General features: G+C 44.5%; 1 protein-coding gene across 1 annotated transcript in view; it reads left to right on the plus strand.

Annotated features, from left to right (window-relative positions):
- Nucleotides 1–26,717, plus strand: part of VWA3B (von Willebrand factor A domain containing 3B) — a 632,585-nt gene that overhangs the window by 27,979 nt on the left and 577,889 nt on the right. Inside the window, exons 4-5 of the mRNA XM_029603312.1 lie at nucleotides 8,880–8,968; nucleotides 20,204–20,454. Coding sequence (XP_029459172.1) covers nucleotides 8,880–8,968; nucleotides 20,204–20,454 — 340 coding nt within the window. The remainder of the gene's footprint in view (nucleotides 1–8,879; nucleotides 8,969–20,203; nucleotides 20,455–26,717) is intronic.

The raw sequence follows: 26,717 nt of genomic DNA on the forward strand, positions 1-26,717 counted from the left end.
CCCGCCGGCTCCCGCCAGTAAGTTTACTTTTTTTACACTTTATTCCCTTTTGTTTTAATTTTCGCCCTGCGCCTTGCTTCGGGAGGGGGGGAACCATCCACTTCCTGGTACTTCCTGGTACCTGTCATTTCAAATGTCAGTTGAAATGACATTTGAAATGACAGGTACCAGCGCACCCAGGATACTGTATAGGCGCTGTATTAAGCTTCGCAGGCGCGGCTTGCATTTGCAAGCAATTTAAATAGAGTATCGAGAGGACTGTGTGTGCGGCGAACGAGGGTGCGCCCGGCACTGCCGCACTCTTTCTAACGCGGCCTTACTGTATCGACCTGTATGTAAGTGAGCCTGCCATGCTGATGGTCTATTTATTGAGCTAGACAGTTTTCACAGCCTTTCGAAAAAAACAAGTAGTTAGGCACGGTGTTTATGTTTAATGACGGTGAATTCCAAAAGGAACGGGCCATCCCAGTGTAGGCGTTCCTCCTAGTCAATCTTTTACCAACTGTTTTTACTGAAGGAATTACCATCCAATTACCATCTAGAATGGACCACAGAGCCTTTTTGGGCACATGTTGTACATAGGTCTTGAGCCTGCTGGAGCGCAAAATGTAAAAATAATAATCTTAAAAGTCACTCATAAAGTGATCATAAACAGTGTGGTGAAATTAACATCACGGTAGCAAGTTCCCATCCTCTACCACCTATCAATACCCTGACAGCCACATTTTGCAGCAAATGAGTTCTTCACATTGATCAGTTTGAAAGACCAATATAAATAGCTTTTTGCAGTAGTCTAAATGAGTTAGCACAATTGATTGTATAACTATTCTCAAGAATGAAATTAATTCAGTTATAAAACAATAATACCATTCGAGGGGGATACAGTAAAAGTTTAGAAAACACACACCATATTAAAATACTTATTGGAAGGGGCATGTTTTCAGCTTTGCCGTGAAGCTGGATAGGATGTGTCTGACTGTTAATGCCTGATGAGCAAGGGTAGCAACCTCGAATCCCATGGACACCAGTCCCAAGCTTGGATTTACGCATAGGCCTACTAGGCCTGTGCCTAAAGTGCTAAAATATGAGAGGTGGCAATATTCCTGTCCCCAGCCATCCCTTGGTTTCAGTGGCAATCCTCAAAGCACAATGAATGTGGGGATTAAACCTGCACTCAGAAGCCCTGTCCCTAATCTCCACATTCCCTGTACTGTGAAGCTCACCGCTGGAACTGCGCGCGTGGGGCGCTGGACAGAACTTGGAGGAATGCCATGGGGGGAGGGGGAGGTGAAAACATGGCACCAACACTGAATCATTGCCTAGGGGCGGTGACTGACCAAATCCAACCCTGACTAATCTGCTGGGGTTTTCAGGATATTTTCTGTTATCCATGCCACTCATACTCTGAGGATGGCAAGCAGACCCCTTATCAGTAAACACTCTGAAATATGTGGACATATCATAGTTCACTCAAATTTTGGTGTATAGAAATATTTGTTAGAAAGTTATCAATATATTTGCCTACTCGAGTGAATAAAATATTGAATCCTAACATTAAACAAATATTGCTGGGAGTGGAGGGTATATCTTAGCATATTTGCATAAATAAAAGACTTTTATGATGGAACATGCTGAGTGGCACTATATATTATCTCTCCTATTTAAATCTCTTGTCCTCTTATGATCCTGTTTTGAATGTGTGTCCTTCCCTGAGATTCAAGTTCCTTGTAAAGTTGTAGCTTCTAAAGTTTTTAATTGTCCCTGTAGCCTAATAGGCAAGTAGCATGCTCTTGATAGCAGCAGGGTATACCCTCTTTTAGGATTTGGAGACATGCCACAAGATATTTTCTAGAACATTTGAGTCCAGAAATATTCTTTACTTATGAAACAGTTACTGATCTTAAATGCCTAATTTTGCAAGTATTTTCAGTGTTCTAAATCTTTAAGTACAATATAATATTATCCTTTTTTTTTTTTGTTAACTCTGTTTATTGGGTTTTGTTTAACATTCGTAACCATAAACTTCCAACAGCAGCATGAGGTAAGATAACAGACAATACATTATGAGAGTTAAGAGAGTCATTACAACAAATGACGTCCATATACAATATACCAGTAACTTTAACCCTAGTTCTCATAGTCAACCTTTGGGTACCACTGTTGACAAAACATTATCCCACATCTTTTCCCCCTCCCAGTACCTTCGCCAGTTTTCATCTTCTAGTCCCCCCTCCCCCATCCCTCCTTCCCCCCCCCTCTCCCTGTGGGTGCAGGTTCTTGAACGTTACCAATCCCGTGTGCATGGAGCCCGTTAACCAGTCGCTTATATCTACCCAGTTTTAGGTTGTAGATAGTTCTGAAAAGGTGTCCAAATTTGCTCAATGTCGGCCTGTGTAGAAGAATATTGATGACGGTAAGCATACATTTCGTGGGTACAGAGTCTGAGGATCATTTTAAACCAGGTATCCCATGATGGGGCTGAGCTCTCTAACCATTTAGCAAGTATCGTTTTTTTCCCAATGAGGGCCGCTTTGACTAGAAAGGCTTTCAATGGTTTTCGTCGGGGTCCTGAGATAATGTCCCTTCCCATAATCCCAAATAACTAAAGGTCAGGTGTCAAAGGTAGCCTGCAATGCCAAATGTGCGTGCAGAAAGATTGGACCTCCATCCAGAAAGTTTGAACTGCCGGGCAGGACCAAAAAACGTGAAAGTATGTTCCTGGGAGAACATCACATTTTTTGCACATAGGAGAGTCACAGAGTTTGGATTTGAAAGCCTGCCATAAAAATTTGTATTGGGTCTCCCGTATATCTTCATTGATGGATATGTCCGGGATGGATGTAAAACAGTGCAAAAAGACATCGTAAGCTAAGGTAAACTCACTCCAACCCAACCATTTCTGATAAAGGGATTGTAAATGACATTCCCTCTGCGGTTGAACCAGTATCTTATAGAAACTAGAAATCTTGGGCCGTTTATGGAGCCCGGTGCTAAGAATTTCTTGTAATGCTGCGGTGTTAGCAGTATTGTTCCAGTGTGGCTTACAGGATTGCATAAAGTGGCGAATTTGCAAAAAGGCGTAAAAATCTGTACGTGGGATAGGGAATTGTCGTTGGAGATCTGCAAAACTATATAATATCCCAGTAAGTGGATCAGACAGCTGGAAGAGAAACTTTAAACCTTCCTGGTTCCATCGTCGGAAGGGGGTGTCTCCAATACCGGGAATGAAGTACCCGTTGTTATGAATAACGAAAAACGGTGTAATTCCCCGGGCTTGACAGGTCATTTTACAAAGGGCCGCCCACGTGGATCTGCACGTGTTTACTAATAGGTGGGTTTTGAGATGAGGCGAAACCTCCGTTGACTTTGCATGAATTAAAAAGTTTAAAGACTATACTTCATACCATAACTGCAAAACAGTGTTGGGGAGGTAATAAGAGGAGCCAAAAATCCAGTCCCGGACATATCGCAAATTACAGGCTAAATTATAATTTTTTAAATTAGGACAGCCCATTCCTCCCTTCTGTTGGGGAAGATATAGCACTTTTAGTGGTATGCGAGCTCTTTTTCCTCCCCAAAGAAAGTTAACAAGAGCACGCTCCAGTTTGCCTAAATCTGGTGTGGAGAGACAAATCGGTAGCATCTGAAGGGTGTAGAGCCATTTTGGCACAATCACCATTTGATAGAGACACACTCTGCCCTTTAATGATAGTGGCAAAGTTTTCCATTTGTTTAAAGTATCAGTCATTGACTGTAATTTCGGGTGGATATTTAAATGATAAATAGAATCCAAGTTCTTGGGTATGATAATTCCTAAATACTTAAGAGCATCAGGGGCCCATTTTAACGGGAACGTTCCCACCCAACTCAAGCGTAGAGTACTCCCGACATCCAGTGCCTCCGATTTGTCCCTGTTGATCTTGAGACCAGCAAATAATCCAAACTGTTCCTGAACTTGTAGGAGGTGCGACAGAGAGATCTGGGGACGGGTCAGGAACACCATAACATCGTCAGCGAAAGCCGCCACCTTGAAAGTCTGGCCTTTTTTGTCAAATCCATGAATAGCAGGGTGAGACATTATTTTACGTAATAAAGGGTCAATGGTTAAGATGTACAGGAGGGGGGGACAGGGGGCAGCCCTGGCGTACCCCTCGTCTAATGTCGATTGGGTCTGACAACGAGCCATTGGTCATGATACAAGATTGTAGACGGTGATACAGAATTTCTAAGTATTTTACAAATTCCCCCGACACGCCATAACGCGCTAGCACAGAAAACATATACTGCCATGCAACTCTATCGAAGGCCTTCTCGCTGTCAAAGCCAATGGCTAACGCAGGTTTATCATGGTATTGGCATAGTCTCATTGCGGATAGCAATTTAACAATATGCCCGGTAGCAGAGCGGCCTTTAACAAAACCCACCTGTTGTTCCGTAATTAATTGGGGCATCAACAGTGCAAGTCTATCTGCTAAGATTTTCGCCAATATCTTTAAGTCGCTGTTCAACAAGGATATGTACGATTCTGGTTTTTCCAGATCCTTCCCCGGTTTTGGCAGGACTATAATATGGGCTTTGTTAAATGTGGACGGAAAGCTATTTTTGGCAAGACCGTCTACATAAAAATTAGTCAGAGTGGACTTAGTCAGATGGACTTTCAACATTTTATAAAAATCATACGAAAAGCCATCTGGCCCAGGTGATTTACCCGAGGCCATAGTGTTGACAACTTTGAGCACTTCGTAGGACTGAATGGGGCGATTAAGGAATTCTCTTTGGGAGGTGGACAAACACGGAGTGTGCAGGTTAGAGAAAAAGTCTTGTTCCGCCGCCTCGGAAGGGGCCGGGTCCGCGGCATAGAGAGTGGTGTAGAAGGAGTGGAAAACCTGCCCAATAGATTTAAGGTCCGTGACCTTTTGGCCCTGTATATTTAACATTGCTTGTATCGCAGTGCGGGCCCTAGATACTCGTACCAAGTTAGCCAATGGTTTCCCCACTTTGTTACCATAGCGAAAAAAGTTATGCTGGGCCACCTGTAGGGTATTACTGGCGCGAAGATGTAACCCCGTGTTAAGTCTATGGAGGAGGTGAAAGTAAGCCTGACGATGCGTATCTGATGGGATGGAGAGTAGGATCTTCCTAGCTTGCTTGGTTTGTGCATCTAATTGGAGAATGTCATTGGTAAGGCGTTTATAGCGGGCACTAACAAAACCGATTATTTCGCCCCGCATAACAGCCTTAGCCATTTCCCAAAACAATTGGGGATCGTTAATGTGCTGTGCATTATTCTTTGTTTAGTCTATCCATTTGTCCGCCAAAAACTTTTGGAACTCCTTGTCCCCCTTCAAATTATTTGGGAATTGCCACCAGGTGGACCCTCCCGGTTTTGGTCCCAAGTTGATGGTCATCGAGATAGGGGTATGATCCGAAATAACTGGGTTTTCAATATCTGTCCGGACCACATTTCTGAAGGCTTCCTGAGCAAGGAGTATATAATCTATCCGGGAAAAGGTCTGGTGGGGATTCGAGAAAAAAGTATATTCCCTATCCGTTGGGGTATTGTTCGCCAAATATCTAAGGTACCTGTCATGTCACAAAATCACCCCCCTCCTTCCCCCCGTTTCCCCGGTCGGGTCTTACCCGTCATAGATCGATCTAACAAGTTGTCTATCACACAATTAAAGTCGCCCGCAATGCACAAGAGGCCTTCCCGATGGGAAATTATTACGTCTGCAAATTTTTTTAAATACTACTGTGGGTTGTCAGTGGGTGTGTATACATTACCAATAGTGACCAATTGGCCCTTCCACCTCCCAATTACCAGTATATAATGTCCGTCAGGGTCAGCAATAGTCCATTCCACCACAAAATCCGTAGTCTTGCTAACTAAGATGGCTACTCCCGCCTTACGGCGAATAGCCGCTGCATAGAAGCAGTCTTTTACCCAATCCCGTCTCAGCTTTTGGCTTTCAGTGGCGGTCAAGTGGGTTTCTTGTAAGCAGGCAATATCCCCACGTAATCGTTTTAGATGGGTTAACATTTTTTTGCGCTTAATAGGGGACCCCATACCATGTACGTTCCACGAAATCAGTTTCAGAATTAGCCTACATAAAGAAAAAATATCTCAACCAATATAATCCAAAACAAGAACTGAGGAGGAGGGTCCCAGCAGCCCCCCGCCCCGAGTAGGCCCCGTCCGGTCTTACACTGGAAGAGCCGACCCCTAACTTTGTGATCCTGAAGTATACCACTTTGAAACCTCACATTCATATCTGTCCCATTCACGCATTCGAGCCCACGCACCTGATAAAGTAGCATCCTAGCACAATGCCAACCCCACTCCTCCACCCCCATATCCCCGCGCCCCATCCCCCTCCCCCCCCTTTCCCTAGAGAACACAAAAATAGAAACAATCGGGCTGTCAAGATAATACCCGATCAGGGGGAGTCCGCTTAGGATGTCCGGGTGCCACGGACCCTGAGAAGAGTAAACCAGCCCCTGAGATGAACAGTAACTAATCAAAAGTCAAACGTTAAATTCAGGAGCGTTAACTGCAACACTCGCCAGGCGTAATCACCCCGGTATGGCAGATAACTCCGAGGTCTCTGAAGCCTCTTCTCCCGGCATAGTCCGCCAACACGTAGTAGTTAGGGCCCACTCCGGCTGGACCAACTGTACTCAGGGTGTAAATAAAATACATCGTCCGGTGCCCAACACGCCTGGGCCCACCATAGTCCCAGTGCTCATAAGATCTGGTGGGGAGCAATATACAAGCACGGAGTCGTTGCGGGGCTTGTAGTCTAGGTGCTCAAAAATTTCTGCGCCTCCTCCGGGGTTTTAAATAGGTGGGTTTTCCCTTCCCACCAAACTTTCAATGTGGCCGGGTAGAGGAGGGCAAACTTTGTTCGTTTCTCAAAAAGCTGTGAGCAGATCGCTGAGAATTTCTTCCGCTGTTGTGAGACCTGGGTTGAGTAGTCCTGCGTGATTCGCACATTATAGTTTTTGTATTTCGCCTCCGGGTTTCGCCGATAGGCTAGCCAGATTTTCTGCTTAATGGCTAAGTTAAGAATTTTTGCAATCGCTATACGAGGTCGCTTGACCGAGCCGCGGCGTATCCCCAATCTGTGCGCTCTTTCCACTTGTAGCGAGCCTTGCAGGTCAGGGAGGCCCACCGCTGCCGGTAATCAGTCCTCTAAAAAGTCCACCAGACCTTGATCGTCCACGGTCTCTGGCAGTCCTAGGAAATGCAGATTATCTCGGCGGAGCCGATTTTCCAAATCGTCCACCTTCTGCAAGCAGTCAGTAAGGGCCTTGTCTTGCACGCTGGTTTTCTCCACATTGGCGGCGAGCCCTTCCTCCAACCCTACAATCCGCTCCTCTAAGCCATCTAGCCGTGGTTGAAGGTCCGCCAATGAGGATTTTACCTCCTCCAGTTGTTGCGTGATCCCGGCTAACTTTACATCCAGCGTGGAGTCCAGAGTAGCCTTTAGTGTTTCCACTGTGAGCGGCATTGCCTGCGAAGGGCCTGCGTCTCCTGGGCTCGCCGCCATTTTGGGTTCGGACGCTTTCAGCTTGTCTTTATCTTTTTCTCGTTTTCCGCCACGTGCAGCCATCAGTTGTGGTGATTTGCTCATATAATGCACGATCGACATGAGCTGTAACAGGAATAGCTCACTGCACACCAGATCGCCGTTTCTGGGGGGATGATATCGGTGAATTTGAGTCCGTGGCACCCGGAGCTCAGGGAGAACACGTCCTCCCTAGCAAATCATCCCACGTGACCCCCATAATATTAACCTTTAATGAAAGCAGTAGTCACATCTTGGGAAGACCTAAGCTACTCTTCAGTACTTTCCACCTTTTTCTGAATATTTCCAATAGATGCATCTTGGAACGGAAACCTTACTTTGAGATCCCCAAAAGATGTTTGTGTGCATTGCAAGTTAACAGTTAAAACTTGTATAGTATCCAAAATAGCTTTCCAGGCATATTCTAAAGTCACTTTACCAACTTTACAAACTATCTAGAGACGCTGTCCCAGGGAGCTGGCTAATCATCTGTAGCATGCTTCCGCCAACCACTTAACCAGACTGGGTCTACTGCTCCAGGGGTGCCAAGTCTATGTTGATCGTGAGGATCCACGCGTCTGCAGGCATGCTGAGTCACGGGGGGGGGGGAAGCGACATCCGAGGTGGATGTCTCTTCAGGTGCTGGGGAAGAGAAGCAGCTCCTTGTATCCCTGCTCACTGCCACAGCGGTTTCTATTAGCCCTTAGTCTTGCATGACAAAGTGATGCAGGGTGCTGGCTTCTACGTTCACAATGGTGTGCTCCAAATACAAAAGTTACTTTCTCTGTTTATGACTCAGCATGGCTAATAAAAATTAATATTAAAACTACCGAAAGAAAAAAAAAATTGTTATAAAAAATGGAGAGAAACACAAAATATAAGACAAAAATAAAGAGGTGTTCCAACCAGCAGCCATTATCTTTTTCCTTCCAGTTTTACATATTTTAAACATAAAGTTTAGGTTAAGTTGAATTGTGTTCTGATGCATTTATTTGTTAAACTCTATGATCTGAGGAATAATTAAAGTTGGACACTGCTGTTTTTCAAGGTTAAAAAATAACTTGGACAAGGTTTTCAAAGACAAAACTTGGACAAGGTTTTCAAGGATAAAAAATAACTTGGACAGATCTTTTTCATGTATAAATAATTTGATACAATAAAAAATCTATACTTAACAGATAGGGAGTATTTATGGCCAACAAATCATAATCTAGATTCTTCTGCTGTATTCTGGAGAAAAGCAATGTGTCATCCATGTGTAAATCAGACTTCATAATTTTACAACCCTAACAAGCTTTTGTCATTTTGTAGACTATGTGTATGCCTTGGGAAGACCTGTATCCTCTCGATATGCGGAAGGGTTGTTTCCACAGTACAGAACGGATGACAGAGCTTATAATGTAAGTGTGAAAAGGATGAAAGTCAAGGAAGGGTAATGGTGAGAGTCCTCACCTGAAAGTCTAGAACTAGGTTTCCCAAACTTCATCTGGTGATCCCGCAGCCAGCTGGGTTTGCAGGATAACCATAATGAATATGCATGAGAGAAATGTGCTTATACTGGGTTACCAGGACAGGCTTAGGAATTCCTGATCTAGCAGGACCGTTCATGCCAGGAGTCAGAGTCTGCCTTACTTGCCTTACTTGTCTTGAAGTGTTTCCATCTTGTGATGTGGTGCTGCCTTTACAGCAGTGGCTCAATCAGCTGGAATTATTAACTGACCTGTGTATTGCTGTCTAGCAGTACTATAATACATTTACATTTTGGTGGATGAGGCTTTTTAAAAAAAAGTTTTATTCAGTTAAAATCCTGCTGATAATCTTCATTACTGCCACAATTCTGCCCACCCTCTTCATCCACAGTGAGATCAAATCAGAGATCAGCTCCTAAAGAGATAGGGGCAGATTTTAAAAGCCCCACGCGCATAAATCCAGCCGGATTTATGCGTGTAGGGGGGTTACGCGCTCCGAGCCTATTTTGCATAGGCCCGGCGACGCGCGCAAGCCCCGGGACGTGCGTATGTCCCAGTGCTTGAAAAAAGGGGCTGGGTGTGGGCGGTCCGGGCGGGGGCATGGCCAGAGGCCTCTGTAGGGCCTCTAGGCCGGGGAATCGCGTGCCGGCACTTGGCCGGCGCGGACAACCTACGCCTGCCCAGAGGCAAGCACAACTTGCAGAACAAAGGTATGGGGTTTTTTTTTAGGTAGGGCTGGGGGGCAGGTTAGGTAGGGGAAGGGAAGGTAAGGTGGGGGGGCGGAGGGCTCCCCTAGGGCTCAGGGCGCACAAGGGGGTAGATTTTACAAAATTACGCACACGCATACTTTTGTTCGCGCACCAGGCGCAATCAAGAGTACGCGGGATTTTAATAGATACGCGCGTAGCTGCACGTATCTGTTAAAATCCGGGATCGGCGCGCGCAAGGCTGAGCAAAATCGGCAGCCTGCGCGCGCCGAGCCGCGCAGCCGGCCTCTGTTCCCTCCGAGGCCGCTCCGAAATCGGAGCGGCCTCGGAAGGAACTTTCCTTCCGCCTCCTCCCACCTTCCCCTCCCCTCCCTTCCCCTACCTAACCCATCCCCCCAACCCTATCTAAACCCCCCCCAACTTTATTCCAGAAGTTATGCCTGCTCGTGCCGGCTGCCGGCGCACCATGTTCCGGTCCGGGGGTTGGTCCGGAGGCTGAGGCCACGCCCCCTGAATGCCCCCAGACCAGAACCACGCCCGCGGCCTTGCCCCCGGGTGAAGCGCCGCCGCGACACGCCCCCGGCACGCCCCCCCAGGAAAGCCCTGGGACTTACGCGCGTCTCGGGGCTTGCGCGCGCCGCCTAGACTATGCAAGATAGGCTCGGCATGCGCAGGGGGGATTTGGGGTAGGTTTTCAGGGGTTATGCATGTAACCTACGCGTGTAACCCTTTGAAAATCTACCCCAAGGTGTACAAGTGTGCACCCCCATGCACACGCCGACCCCAGATTTTATAACATGTGCGTGGCTGCGCGCGCATGTTATAAAATCGGGCGTAGATTTGTGCGTGCCGGGTTGAGTGCACAAATCTACGCCCGCGCGTAGGTATTAAAATCCGGCCCACTGTTTGTCAATGGACAAATTATTTGACTAAATTTAGCTGGATGGCTTGTCGGGAATATTCAGCAGGACAAGTCTCCTGCTGAATATATTTGCCTGACGTTATCAGGGTATATGGAGCCAGTTAACTTTCAGACCTAACTTGTTAGGTTTCAGTATATACCTAATTAGGTCTAAAGTTATCTAGCTGTATATACCTGGATAACTTTAGCCTTTACCCGCTATATTAAAACCTAGCTGATTAAGGAAAAAAACGAAAACAAAAAACCTTATGGACCTTCAGCCCCGAACCCCCACCAAGAAACTCAAACTTATGTGGGACAATACTGCCTGAACCCGCCTCGCTCTGATGCCTCCCACCGGTTTTTAAATGTTGCAGGCCCTTAGGCACAAGGAGCGTCCCCCTCCTCTCCCCCCCCCCCCCGAATTCTGAAATTATCTGTGGCCTCTGGACCCCTTCCTAAAGCCGCACCCACAATCTGAACTGGCACCCCCCAAAGCCCCCACGCCACTGCAGGTGCTACCATCATACCTTGCTCCAGGTGGTGTGGAAGTTTCTGAGGGTGTTGGATGGGGCTGGAGGATTCCCAGAGGCCACAGATTATTTCACAATTCAGGGGTGCAGAAAGGAGGACCCTTGGGCCAACAGGGCCTCAACATTTAAAATCTTTTGGTGGGTTTGTGTGCAGGGGTTCGAGCACTATGTCTGACTTAATTTGAATTTCTCAGTGGGATGGGGGATTGGGCTTGAAGGCCATGGATTTTTTTTAAATTTTTTATTTTTATGTAACCCCTGTGCTGGTTGCACCCAGAAAGTGGTACCAGAGACCATATCTCAAATTACAGTTTAAGAGGATAAACGTCCCTTATTATTAACGTGTCATAATCTTCATGGGTTCCCTGAGCGGGAAAGAAAATTGCTTTCAAGGCCCTTTGCATTGCAAACTTAATTCCCAGTTCTTGTATATAGCACAGATGAGTGCTCAAGTCACTGCAGTAAATAGCACACTAGATGCTGACTTTGGTTTCTAACATTACTTTGGTTGAGATATGAAATGATGAAACTATTCTTTACAGCAATTTAGTTCACTATTCATGTTACAAATGCTTTAAATAAATTTGTGATTTCTCACAGTCTTAACTAAATTTAAGATATTAAAGCCAATTGATTCAGTTTTTAATTTGATGTTTCTTTCTTCCCATTGGCATAGGGCAAGTTAATATTTCTCTCACAATATTGGTGAAGTATTAAAGGTGAAATCCATTTTACACAGTCATTTATCTCCTTCCTCTCCCTTAGTTTTCTCCTTTGAACTCCTCATTTTCCTCACAGTACCTGAATTGCATCAAGTATACTCCTCTTCTTCCATCCAGTATCAAAATGATACTCCTGTTACTCCTCTTCGCCAAATCTCCAGTAGATATTCTTGGATCCTGTGGGGATCCATCCCATCTCTTTTCTCCCTTCTCTCGTTCCCTCCTCCTCCTCTCCTCTGGATGGCTATAAGACATTCCTCTTCTGGATACTCATGATCCACCAGGCTCCTTCTCAGGGAATCACAAAACCAGATAGAGTGTGAAGAAAATGAGGGTTCTTATATGCTTTAAATATATCTCAATTCAGTTTATTATGCAGACAACTCCTTATATAAAAACAATCCAAGTTAACATATTCTTGCCAAAGTCCCCCGACACGGACTCCGTGCTTATTGCCCAAAGCTGCATCGGGAGGGACATCACCATTAATATTACAAAACACTGTTCAGCTGAGTGGCATCGAAGGAAATGCACACCATTTCCTTTGAAGCCGCTCTATCTGGTTTTGTGATATTACATTGAGTGTGATTACCTACTCCAGTTATTACTTTTGGAATTTATTCCTTTTCAGGGAAGCAACATTTACCCTTTAAAGTTCAGGAAGTTGAATAGATAATGAGGGTGGAAGACAACTCCTCATAAGAACATAAGAAATTGCCATGCTGGGTCAGACCAAGGGTCCATCAAGCCCAGCATCCTGTCTCCAACAGAGGCCAATCCAGGCCATAAGAACCTGGCAATTACCCAAACACTAAGAAGATCCCATGCTACTGATGCATTTAATAGCAGTGGCTATTCCCTAAGTAAACTTGATTAATAGCAGCAATTGAATAGCAGCAATTGAATAGCAGCAATTGAACCCAGCTAAACTAACTGTACTAACCACATCCTCTGGCAACAAATTCCAGAGGTTAATTGTGTGTTGGGTGAAAAAGAATTTTCTCCGATTAGTCTTAAATGTGCCACATGCTAACTTCATGGAATGCCCCCTAGTCCTTCTATTATTTGAAAGTGTAAATAACCGATTCACATCTACTCGTTCAAGACCTCTCATGATCTTAAAGATCTCTATCATATCCCCCCTCAGCTGTCTCTTTTCCAAGCTGAACAGCCCTAACCTCTTCAGCCTTTCCTCATAGGGGAGCTGTTCCATCCCCTTTATCATTTTGGTTGCCCTTCTCTGTACCTTCTCCATCGCAACTATATCTTTTTTGAGATGCGGCGACCAGAACTGTACACAGAATTCAAGGTGTGGTCTCACCATGGAGCAATACAGAGGCATTATGACATTTTCCGTTTTATTAACCATTTCCTTCCTAATAATTCCTAACATTCTGTTTGCTTTTTTGACTGCTGCAGCACACTGAGCCGACGATTTTAAAGTATTATCCACTATGGTGCCTAGATCTTTTCCTGGGTGGTAGCTCCTAATATGGAACCTAACATCGTGTAACTACAGCAAGGGTCATCTTAAATCAATTAGAAAAACAGGGGACAGTTTTGAACATTCTGCCCCTAAGAAGGAAAACAGAAAATGCCACATCCTAAGATGGTGGTCTGAGTATTTATATAAGAGGAATTTACCAAACACTTCCACATGGAGAAGCCATACACCCACACTATTATTATGTTTCCTCCCAAAACAAAATGTAGTTCTAGTTCCTAGTACGGATCTCTACATTTCTATTCCTCTACTTAACCAGCTATGTTTTAATATCTGTTTTAATATAGCTGATTAAGGCTAAAGTTATCCTCATACATGTACCTGGATAACTTTAGACCTGCTGTCATCAAGGCCACACTTCGCCAGCTAAACAACAAGATAGCACTGGCAGGGCCAGACTGAGACATTTTGGTGCTCAGCGCAGGCTAGTAATTCAACGCCCGCCTGAAAACATTCCAAACTTGCTATCAAAAATTGAACTGTAAACTGCAACAAGCCTGACTGTATTCTGCAGTTCAACAATGGAAAAATAGAAACGTCATCATTCCTTACAAATATCAAGCAATAAAATCATGAGATATAAAATCTCATTCATAATAATAAATAATTCATAATAAAATAATTCATAATAAAATAATTCATAATAATAAAAAGAATGTCAAAACAGCTGATGAATAGAATATCCAATAATTAAAAACTCACATAAATTTGTTCTATTTCTCAAACACAATAAAATATTTGCAGACAGCGAACAAAAATTAAAATTTCTAAGAATTAAAAAAATCTCCCACTTTCCATTCTTGGGAGCGTTTAATTTCCAGTCACATTAAGATTGTGGTGGATTGGGGGGAGGGTGGCCGTACAAACTTTATTCTCTGTCATACACACATGTTCATTCTTTCATATACTCCCTCACTTGCTTTCACATACAAGCACTCCCTCTATCTCCCTCAATCACATACATGCTCTCGCACACAGTCATTCTCTCTCTCTCCCTCACATACACACACACACACACACTCCCTCTCCCTTACACACACGCGCATACTTACTCACTGTCATACACACGTAGGCTTTTACACACACAAACGGGCTCTTTCTCTCATATATATGCAGGCTTACTCTCTCTTTCTCATATACACACACAGAGACTCGCTCTCTCTCTCACACACACACACACTCACTCACTCTCAAACAAATGCAGGCTTTCACACACATATGCAGGATCACTCTTCCTCTTTTTCATACACAGTTAAGCTCATTCTCTTACAGATGCAGATTTACTCTCTTTATCTCATACCAGTGGTGAAGCCATAACTGATTTTTATTTATGTATTTATTTTTATTGCTTTTCAACAAATACAAGCAAGACAAATCTTACCATTCGAAAATAAAAATGCTATCTCACATATGGATTAAATTAGAAACAATTATCCAGGAAACATACATTTTTCCATCAAGAAACATTGTGGAGGGGAGGGGCGAACATAAAGGAGATATTGCCGTAATACATAAAAAGAAACAGACTTAACGTAATAAAGCAACCCTCTATCATATGGATCCCTGGACCTAGATATTACCAGGAGACAAAGTTATAATGCTCCTTGAATTAATAAAGGATTTAAGCTGTTCAGGCAGGAAAAATGTAACATTCATTCTGGGACCTTATAATACATTTACATGAATATCTCAATATAAAGGAAAAACCCAGGGAAACTGTCTGTGCCCTCAGTGCAAGGAAATCTTTTCTTCTCTCTTGAGTGGCACGAACAAAATCCGGGTAAATTCGGACTAAAGATCCATAGAATGGCACTGTTATGGACTTAAAATATTTTCTCATGACTTCGCTTAATTCGTGCTCAGAGACAGTTGCCTGCTCATAAAACTCAGCCATAGAGTCTTCCAAAAATTGAGTCAGATTTTCTAGCGTCTCAGGACGGTTTTCCAAAGGAGCTTTATCTTTAGAAGAAACAGGGAGTAAAAATGTCTTGCTAATGCAAGGAGTCTTTTCTTCAAATTTGAGTATTTCAAGGAAATATTTTTTTAAAGGTATCATAGGGAATCTCACCTACTATTTTGGGAAAGTTCAAAAACCGTAGATTTAAATGCCTTGAGTAGTTTTCCAAATTCTCAAGCCTACGAGAGACACTAGTTAAATCTTTAATCAATTTCACATTACAGTCCTGAGTTTTCTGCAGCATTGTTTATGACAGTTTCCATCCAGGGCTTAATCTCATTTAGTTGAACTTCAAATGCATCAAGTTTAGTATTAAGATTTTCCATTTTTGTATTATGGTCCCTCAGAGAGCAGCCCTATCCAGCTACTTGGTCCCATAATGCATCCAATGTAACTATTACTGGTTTAGATGGCATCTGAAAATGAGGGAACTTACCCACTTTCCCTTCCGAAGAAGTTTCCACCAGCAAGGCTTCCCCCAACACAGCCATGGCTCTCTCGCCTGCCTCCAGCTCCTTCATTGGGGTTGATGTAGTTGGCAGTATTTTCGGTTCCATACCACCAGGAACCTCCGAGGATCCTATGAGAAGCGAGAGGGTCAAAGGCATTCCTCCTCTCTGTCCCCCCCTCGCCGGAGACGCAGAGGTCACGTCATTACTCTGCTTCGTGGCTGAAAGAGCAGGTCAACAGCAATGGACAACGGGGAGTCGGGGGGCTCAAAGTAACTTCCCCCTGTGACACTGATGCTCCCTCATCAGCCGTCGAAGCGGGAGCATTCACCCCCTTCTCTGTTGCTTTACCTGGTGCGAAGGTAGTAATTAAATGCTGCCTCATTGGGAAAGCCGAGTCGGAGGGGTAGACTCACACTTTTCCTTTTCTCTTAGGAGGCGTTTTGCAGAAACAATTCTCAAGGAAAACAGAGCAGTGTGCCGCGACCCGGTTCACGCGGCCATCTTATCTCCCATAACTGATTTTTGTGTGAGCCCAAGGTTAACATAGGTGGGCAATAGGCATACATGTCTAATTGTACTCTTATCAATAAATAATGCCTGGCTTAGAGTACACCTGATAATAGATTTCTAAATAATCCCCAACAGCTGTTATGCATCATGAGTGAAACTTAAAATATTTTAACTCACTTATTTCAAGCACTTACCAACATTAAAAATTCCTTATTAATGTATATTAATTTATTTTAGATTTATTACAATTTATAAATGCACAAGAAGAATATCATGTAGAAAGCAAAGAACACAAACAGATTCAATCAATCATGAAATAAAACAAATATCCATGTATTTTTTTCATGAATTTTTTTTCCATTAAGGGAGAAACCAGAAGAACAATAAAATAACAATAATCATAAGAACAGGTACAGAGCAGTATTAGGACAGTTCACATTATAACTCAACATGTAAAAAAAGTATAAATATATACATATATGTTCAAATTCTGGTGTCACCTCAGCAAAACAAACTCCATCCACTGCAGGCCGGATTTTAAAAGCCCTGCGCGCGTAAATCCGGCCGGATTTACGCGTGCAGGGCACTCGCCCGCCGGCGTGCGCATAGCCCCGGGACACACGTAAGTCCCGGGGCTTCGTACAAGGGGTGGGAGGGGGCGGGTCCAGGGTCAGGGGGCAGTTTGGGGCGGGTCCGGGGGCGTGGCGCTGGCCCGGGGCGCGCGCAGATTTACACCTGCCTCAGGTAGGCGTAAATCTGCCGACAAAGGTAGGGAGGGGGGTTTAGATAGGGCCGGAGGGGGTGGGTTAGGGAGGGGAAGGGAGGGGAAGGTGAGGGGAGGCGGAAGGAAAATTCCCTCCGGAGCGGCCTCGGAGGGAACAGCCAGCGCGCGCCGGGCTCGGCGCGCGCAGGTTGCACAAATGTGCACCCCCTTGTGCACGCTGACCCTGGATTTTATAAGATACGCGCGGCTACGCGCGTATCTTATAAAATCCAGTGTACTTTTGTTCGCGCTTGGTGCGTGAACAAAAGTACGCGCGCGCGCTGTTTTTGAAAATGTACCCCTTTGTGAAGTAACACAAACCCCTGCAAAAAGAAAAAAAGACACCTAGAATCTTGCCACACCATACAATCACATCAATAACTCTCAGGATTCAAACAATAGTAACCTTATGCATGAAAAGGCAGCAATACAAATATTACCTCAGGCCTTGTAACACTAATACACCACCTATTGGCCAAACAGAACAACCTGGACTGCTAAAAATCTCTACAGAGAAACTACACCTCAATCACATACAGGCAGAACACAGATCAATCCTTATTTAAAACACAAATAAGGGACAACAGATTAGAAATAGAAACATGCAGACAAAACCAAAATGGAAAGCCTAAGAAACCAGACTCTGAACAGTGGAAGTCTAAAGAAAGAGCAAAATACAAAAAATTTAGAGGTCCATATTCAGACATAATCCAGATAGCAAAGTTAGCCAGATAAACTTATCCGGCTAACTTTGGAGGTATATTCAATAGTGCACCCGCCCAACCAGACTTACACCTGAATTTTAAAAGCCCTGTGCGCATATAAATCGGAGGCTATGTGCATGGCCAGGCCCTGTGCTCGCCACGTGCATTTTCGAAAGGGCCCGGCCACGCGTGTATCCCCCGATGCGCACAGAAGTGCCGGGCCTGAAGAAAGGGGCAAGCCTGGGGCAGGTCTGGGCAGAGAGGGTTGGGACAGTGCCATTAGACGCTGTCCCGAGGAAGCGTGCACCGGCAGGCAGCTGGTGCGCTGAGTTTACTTCGGCTCTGGAGGAGCAGTAAGGATCTCTGAGTATCCATCGGTATAATCAATGCACTTTGGCCCGGAGTTTAAAAGCCCTCCGCGTGCTGAGCCTGTTTTAAAAAGGCCCGGCCATGTGCCATTTGCCACTGTACTGGGGGATCGCTTGCCGGCAGGGTGCCGGCATGTGCAACCTGCGCCTGCCCTGAGGCAAGCGCAAGAGGTAAGACAGAAATTTGGGGGAGGGGGGGGTCTAGGTTAGGGCTAGGGGGCGGGAAGGTTAGGGGAAGGGGTAGGAAGGATAGATTAGGGGGTAGGGAAGTTCCCTCCCAGGCCGTTCCTAAATTGGAGTGGCCTGGGAGGGAACGGGGGAAGCCTGTGGGCGTTGGCGTGCGCAAGTTGCACTAATGTGCACCCCCTTGCGCGCGTCGACCCCCAATTTTATAACATGCGTGCACCTGCGCACGCATGTTATAAAGTCGGGCATCCATGTGTGCGAACCAGGTAGCGCGCACATGTTTTAAAATCTACCCTTTACGTTTTTGTTTTTTTTTTTAAATAATTTATTCTTTATTACATTTTCTCAAATACAATGCAGAAAAAGGGAAAAAGAAGAAAACTTAACCAATACATATTGATCTATGTTCTAACAAAGTAATAATCTATACTTCCCATATAGTACAAAAAAATAAGCATGTAAGAAAATATTGGGACAAGAGATAAGGAAACCAAAAACAGAAAACTAAAAAGAAACGAGATTATGTTATCTCTATGAATCTAATTAGTAAGCTCCACCGCTCCTACCAAGAAATTGCTACTAGTATTTACTCTTATCAGAAATAAAAGTTCCAAGGTGGACAGGATACATAAATATAAACCTATTCTTTTGGTATTCAACCAGACACTTACAGGGAAATGTAAGATTAAAGGTCCCTCCTAAATCAAGAACTTTGTCGTAATTGGAGAAACTGCTTCCTCATGACTTGTGTTGATCTAGCCACATCTGGGAAGATTTGAATCCTCTTCCCACAAGGCCAAGACTCAATATCAGTATTTAGCTGCATAACTTATATGGCTAACTCGCTTTGCCCCGATTCATCCACGAGTTATGTGGTTAAACTTTAAGCCATGTAAGGGATTTATACAGCTAAGCCACTGAACGTAGGTGCATATTCAGCAGCCGCTACTTAGCCGTATACCACTTATGTGGCTAAATCGTTAAATGTGCTGATTGTCTCTGATTTATCCAAGTTAGAGTTTAGATGGCTAAAACTTACCTGGATAAATCAGAGATGTTCCAGGGCCAGGGCCAAGTTATCTAAATAACACAGCTGGATAAAAACGATAATCCGCGCTATCCACTCAAAACAACGTATCCACAACAAAACAAAATAAAATACTGAAAACAAGAATAAAGCAAATTAGATTGAAAACAAAGTAGATCTTCTGATAAGAATACAGGAAGGACAGACACAAGGTAAATATGAAGACACCGATATTATTTTCAGAGAATTTTTAAAATGTAATAAAAGATTTTTGTGGCCAGAATCCTTCAGTTCTGTGTAATGGGATGTTACACTCTCATCTATAGAAATATATTCTGTGGTGGCTGGCCCGATGGCTCAGTGTAGCACTGTGCTCTGCCATATAGGAAATTTGAGTTCAATCTCTGATGCCAGTTTTCACCCCTCATACGGACCAGGACTGGGGTCACTACAGAGGGAGTTTTCACATCCTCTGGGGGAAGGAAGTCTCGGACATCGTGCAGCACTGACACCTAGAGGCTAGACTCGGGGGAACATAAAAAAAATAAGGAAAAACTCTTGGCTAGTTGCAAATAAAAGTTCATGACACTATAGCACCAATTGAGCCAAAAGAAGGAGCAGGAGAACTTTTGGGCAAAAAAATTAAAAAATAAATGAAAAGAAAATGTATTTTGTCTAGGACTGAAATGCTTTGATGAAATCTTTTGCTGTTGGAAACAAAAATAAGTAAATAAAAGTATCTTATGGCCTCTAGCTTGACAATACTTAAAATATGTCAACAAAGCATAAACTTGGCTATACATATTCATTTTTTCTCCTTTTCTTTGACAAGTTGACAGCCAAAAAAGAGGAGGTTGCTCAGCTGGTGAAATCCTTAGCTGGATTTGTTGAGCTATATAAACAGAGGCTAGACTGGCTCACCAGCGGAAGTCGGCAGATATTTGGTGTTATTCCGGAACACTCCATTGTCATCGTTGCTGATTTTGGCACCATGCCCATGGAACAGTTTGATCTGTGTCGAGATGCTCTCTCTTTGGTCCTTAAGGAACAGGTCTCTCAAATTGCCAAATTTAATATCATTCGGTAAGTTGACCTTTTTTATACCTTCCTATCTAATAAAGTTCTCTATTATAACTGTTTTGCTAGTAGAGTATAAATGTTGCCATTATTTTAAAGCACAGATTGACTGGGTCAAATTGCCATGTGGAAGAAATACTCAACTAGGATATTGGTTGGGATGTGTTTGATTTGAAAACAGAGACTTATCATTGGTATTTTCTCCTTCAGATTCCTAGTTTAACACCTTATGGAACACTGGGCATTTCACGTGGGGTTTTGATGGAGATAACACTGGGGTTAAATCAGACCATTAATGCTTGTTAATGGCCGGTTTTAATACAGCTTAGTACCTCTTAAGCAGAAAGAAGTGTTTTGGTGTCTGTTGGAACAGTAGAAAGCAGACTGCAAAAAACTTTCAGTGGACAGTTCCATGTGAAGTACTGATGTTTCCTACTGGTGCCTGTGGATTGCTTGTGAAACAGGAAAGGTTTAGCAAGCCACTTGAAAATGGAAGAAAGGGAGACAGAAAATCATATAAAGAGAAGCTAAGCTGAAAAGGCACTGGGGTTGAAATCAAGGACACAGGGATAGGGATTACTGAAGTAGAGAGAGGTCCTACTACAAGAGGACAATTTTTTTCCATTTATATGCGAACATGAACTATCTGGAAATTGTTCTCTCTTGTTTCATTTCATTTAACATTTGTATGCTGCACTCCTCCAACATGGACCCAGAGTGGCTTACAATAAGTAATAACAAATGCAGGGGTGGCCGGTCCTCAGGAGCCACAAACATGCCAGATTTTCCAGATATCCACAATTAATATGTATGAGATAGATTCACATATAATGGAGCCAGTGCATGCAGATCTGTTGCATGTATTTTCATTGTGAATATCTCAAAAATTAGGCCTCTCTGTGATTCTTGAGGACCAGAGTTGACCGCCCCTGATCAAATACAATAATTTCACAAATGTCCTTGAGACGTCCCAAACTAGTGATGTATGTGTCTTCATAGACACAAAGCAGTGTTGTCAGAGAGGAGGTGCGGTGATTTCAAGGCACCCCCCCCCACACACCCTCCATTAGGAAAGTGTCTACAGCAGGGGTAGGCAACTCCGGTCCTCAAGTACCACAAACAGGTCTGGTTTTCAGGATATCTGTAATGAATATGCATGAGATAGATTTGCATACAATGGAGGTTAGTGCATGCAAATATATCTCATGCATATTCATTATGGATAGCCTGGAAACCAGGACTGATTGTGGAACTTGAGGATCAAAGTTGCCTGCCCCTGGTCTACAGATCTGGAGTTTCAATTTATTGGAGGAACTCAGACAGTTTCTTGTTCTTTTCCTTCTGGCTTTCTTCTCTGACAGAGTCCAGGGCTCAAAGTTAGAGCTCCTGCATCTCTAAGAGAGGGTGTGGGTGCCTGGAGCAGTCGTGAAAGGTTCTAAGCAGAATCTGATGTTGATTCCTTGTGAAGGGTGCATTCTCTATACTCTTTTTTTTCCAGTGGCATTTGCACGTAACTCTTTGGAAGAAGAGAAAATACAGTTTGGAGTAGTCTAAGTTCCAGGGAGTGTGCTTGCTTCTGAAGAGCCAACCACTATGTACATGTTAGTAAAGGGTAACACCATCAGTGCTGAATACTCAGAAGTTATAGGATACAACAATGAGATCAATATCTTTCCACCATTACAATATGCCACACACCCTGTGAGGGAATAGCTAAATAATCACTTCCACTGGAGATACACACGTCCTCCCTTTCAGGAACACAAGATTTACATTCCACACCGCACATTTCTCACCTCCTCAGTGGGCACATTTTTTTTCCCCTATCCTCTCGCAACCCATTACACCCAAGGACCAGGGTCACCTTTCCCTTTACATTTATTCCCTTTATTCTCCATATCAAAATTCATATTCAAAGAAGACATGCATTTTCATTCCTAGGATCTACTCACGACTCCTTGTCACCCAACTTCCCACTCAGATTCCACACTTCTCTATCCCTATAGTGTGTAGGCTTCCATTTCCATTTATTAAAATGTATTAATTGCTTAACAGAAAAGGCCAGAGTAATGTCATAAAACATTTAAATTTCCAAAATACGATATTTTATTTATTTATTTATTTATTTATTTATTTAAAAGTATTTCTATACCGTTTTTACAAATAAAATTTTATCAAAACGGTTCACAAAGATAATAAAAAACAGAAAATTAAAAAATAATAAAATTACAAAAAACAGGTATAACAATCAAAGTAACAAATTTACAAAATTAATCTACTCTTAAAAAAGAAAAGAAAAAAATCAAGTGCCATTCGGTTACCCTAAAATGGGTAGTGGAAGGGAATAACTCAGAGAAGCTAAAGATAAACTAATTCCAATAATTTGCCTGAGCTCAGTTAATGGAATAGCTAGTAAATTCATAACCACCAAAAACTACTGCTACTAGAGAAACGCTTGCCCGAAGAGGGATGTCTTTAAACACTCATGAAATCTATTGGAAAAGAGTTCCATAGAGTTGCCACGGAAAAGGTGCGCTCTCTGGTTACTGAAAGGCGGGCACATCTGACTGAAAGAAAGTCAAGCGTGCCCCTCTGAGCAGAATGTAGCAGTCATGATGGTAATTTCAAAAGAGCATTCTACTATGGACAAGATCCCAAACTGATTAGTTTAAATACTGTAGTGCCTATTTTGTATGTGTCTTGCTGGCTCAAAGGAAGGCAATGTAAGCCCTTAAGTGTTGGAGTGATATGTTTATTGCATTTTGCTCCAGTAATAAGGCGAGCAGTAGCGTTAAGTAATAACTGGAGCGGCTGTAATGTAGTATCAGGAAGACCACGATAAAGAGTATTGCAATGGTCAATAAGTGGAAAGATTAAAGCCTGAACTATTGTGAAAGTCTGTGTGGCATCCTCCATGTAATGGACCTCTTGGGACACTCTTAATTTCAGATTACCCCCCCCCCCCCCCCCCCCCCCCGACTCCTGTTCTCCTAGCCATTTTTCCTCCTGGGGAGGAATCACCCTTTCTTCATCCCAATTTCTGATCATTCCCTTCTACTCCATGGCCGCCGTCCTCTTCCCTTGAGGGGGAGCCCCTGCAGAGCCATGTACCCACTACATCATGGGAGTCCTTGCATATGCCAGCCATGTCCTCAAAAGGGCAGGAATAAAATAGGGCAAATTCTTACCAAATCCTTCCCCTTTTATACCTCCCACTCTGCCTTTTCCACGAAGCACACTCTTAAGAGGACATCCACCATCCCTTAAAACACACCACATCATGCTATAGTGCTTACGTCTCTAAAAATGCCACTCACTGCTCATTTGCTATTACTACATGTACAAACAGTCAAAGGGTCAACCATGATAAATCCCGGGTCTCTTCCACCTAGATCATCATGTGCAGCTAACAACCATAAAGGTAAAATTTGAGGGGATCTCCCACATAAATAGAATAAATAAAGCACGGGGTGCATGATGGTCCCACAGCTCTCAGCTGTACCCATTCTAGTGAAATCGGCCACGTCTGCCTAAAACATGAGAGTATCCCAACCTCTGACACTCATGTACTTGTAGCCACATTTAGAGGTGGTATTTCTGGGGGCATGTTTATTTATATTTATTTATTTAAAATCTTTTCTATACCGTCGCTAAGTGTTATACCATCGCAACGGTTTACATGTAGGCACATATTTAATGTAGGTAAAAGTGTACTATAGTACATTCTAACAGGTGCCGTCAAAGGTTCGGTTATAATATATCATTAGACAAAATAATTTTTAGAGAAGTGGGTCATGACCGAGTGTACTGAAAGTACTTTTACGGGTAAATTTATCATACATAGTGTTATCAATATGCTAGTTGTGATGTGGGGTTCATAGACTACTCTACTGTGTTGTCCTAAGTACTGTGTGTCGGTGCTTATCTGCTTATTCCTGAATAATTTCTATTCTTGTTACGAGTGCGCGGGCACGGTCGTCTAGAGCTGATGGTGAGCCCTTGGGCCACGGCGAAAGCTAGGGAGGAGCCCCAGCCACACCGTGGGAGGTGAGCTGGGCAGGCATGGTGAGCCAGGCGGGTACAGAAGCAGGCACAGAGTCTGACCCTCAGCCGGACCTGCACGCCCATGGTAGCCAACACTGGGAAGTTGACTGATGAACGGTCCTCCGACTGTTCCCGGCCCTTTCGGACCTGCCGCTGGGAACGGCAATGGGCAGCAGGCCGGACAGAGGCGAGGGCAGACAGAGTCCTCTACACTGAAGACGTCAGACGGGGGCTGAAGCAGACATCCAAGACAGGCTGAAGCAAGACGTTGGAGACATCAGGGCAAAGGCTGAAGCAGACATCGTAGACAAGGCAGGTGCAGACATCGTAGATAAGGCTGGAAGGAAACATGGCACTGTCCATCAGGGCGCCCTACTCAGCCCACCCGTGGGACTGAGTCACGGACCACCCCGTCCCAGACGCGCCCTAAACAGCCCAGGAAGGCTGGTCGCAGACCACGCTGAGGAAAGGAGGGTGCAGGGAAGACAAAGCGGAAGATCCAGGCGAACAGGGACTCCGATGCTGGGATACTGACATCCGAAGCCCCTTCGGCTGGCAGGCAGGGAAGCTCCAGAGCCCGGGGGACGAATCCCTCCTGTTGGCCACTCCAGGGCCCAACAGGACAGAAGGCTCAGGAACCAGACAAGGACATAGGGCAGAACAACCAGAACTGGAACAGGATCAGGCAGCTTCAGGAACAGACATCAAAGCAAGGTCAGGAACAGACATCAAGGCAGAGACACTGGACAGGGACCCATCAAAGCATAGGCTATCATGGAAGACCTGGATCAGCAAGGTTACAGACGACTGTAGAGCCCGATCCGGAGGCCAGTTGCAAATGACAAGAAAGTCCTTATATACTGGAGGTTGTAGGCAACTCCCTAGGAGGAGCTTGCCAGAACCGCCCCTCGCTGGTCCCATAAATAAGGTGGAGAGCTGCGGGCCGGCCCCTAGGAGAAGGGCGTCGCCAAACAGGAAGTCCAAACGCTGGCAAGCAAGCCACAGGCACAGCTAGGCCTCTCAGGCCCTGGAGCAAGTCCCGGATGGAACACAGGCCCTGGAGCTGTGTCTGCTAGGCCTCCCAGGCCCTGGAACTGTGTCTGCTAGGCCTCTCAGGCCCTGGAGCTGTGTCTGCTAGGCCTCCAGCCCTGTAGTGCTGTCTCTCTTGGGCCTCCAGCCCTGTAGTGCTGTCTCTCTTGGGCCTCCAGCCCTGTGACTTTGAGTCCCCTGGGCCTCCAGCCCTGCTGCTACTCCTGAGCCCTGCTGCTGCTGCTGCCTGCTGGTTCCAGCTACTGCTGCTTCCTGCTTCCAGCCTCCTGCTTGCTTTTTCGGCCACGTGTGTCCTAGTGGCCTCTTGTTTTGTCACCCCTCCTACCTTCCCTTCCTTTGTCCCATGCTGGTAGTCTCCGGCGCCCTCGCAAGGGGGCGCTGGGGTGCAATGGATTCTCCTTCCCTTTCTTTAGTTGTCTGTTTCTCCCTGTTTCTTTAAGGGGCGGGGCGGCCTTTGGCCGCCCCCGCCTCCTCCCCACCCACAATAGATGGCAAGCAAGCCACAGGCACAGCTAGGCCTCTAAGGCCCTGGAGCAAGTCCCGGGTGGAACACAGGCGAGGCCCTGGCTTTGGAGCGGCCTCCGGAGGAAGGTGAGAGACCTCCTTTAGCGCAGCAACAGGGGGGATCGTAACAATTCTCCCGTCTCCTTGTAAAATGCCTGTTTAAAAAGCCATGTTTTTAAACTTTTCTTAAATGCCTTGAGATCACTTTGTAATCTGATCTCTAGCGGCATTGTGTTCCAAATTGTGGGTCCTGCTAATGATAAGGCCCTTTCCCTCACTTGGGTTAGTCTTGCTGTTTTAACTGACGGGATGGTTAGGAGTGCTTTATTTGCTGATCGAAGATTTCTGTGTGGGACGTGTACCCATAATGCTGTGTTTAGCCAGTCTGATTTCTCATCATGAATTAGTTTATGGATGGTACATAGGGTTTTGTATTTAATTCTGTGTTCAATCGGTAACCAATGTAGTTCCGCTAGGCTTTCGGTTACGTGGTCCCTTCTCCTTTTTCTGGTTAGTATTCTAGCTGCTGTGTTCTGAAGTATTTGAAGTGGTCTTAACGTAGTATTATTTGGTAGTCCTAGCAGCAGGGCATTACAGTAATCCGTGCTGGAGAAAATTAGTGCCTGTAGAATTGTTCGGAAATCATTTTGAGTTAGTAGTGGTTTTAGTTT

This window comes from Rhinatrema bivittatum, chromosome 5 (assembly GCF_901001135.1).
Source record: "Rhinatrema bivittatum chromosome 5, aRhiBiv1.1, whole genome shotgun sequence".
Taxonomy (NCBI): domain Eukaryota; kingdom Metazoa; phylum Chordata; class Amphibia; order Gymnophiona; family Rhinatrematidae; genus Rhinatrema; species Rhinatrema bivittatum.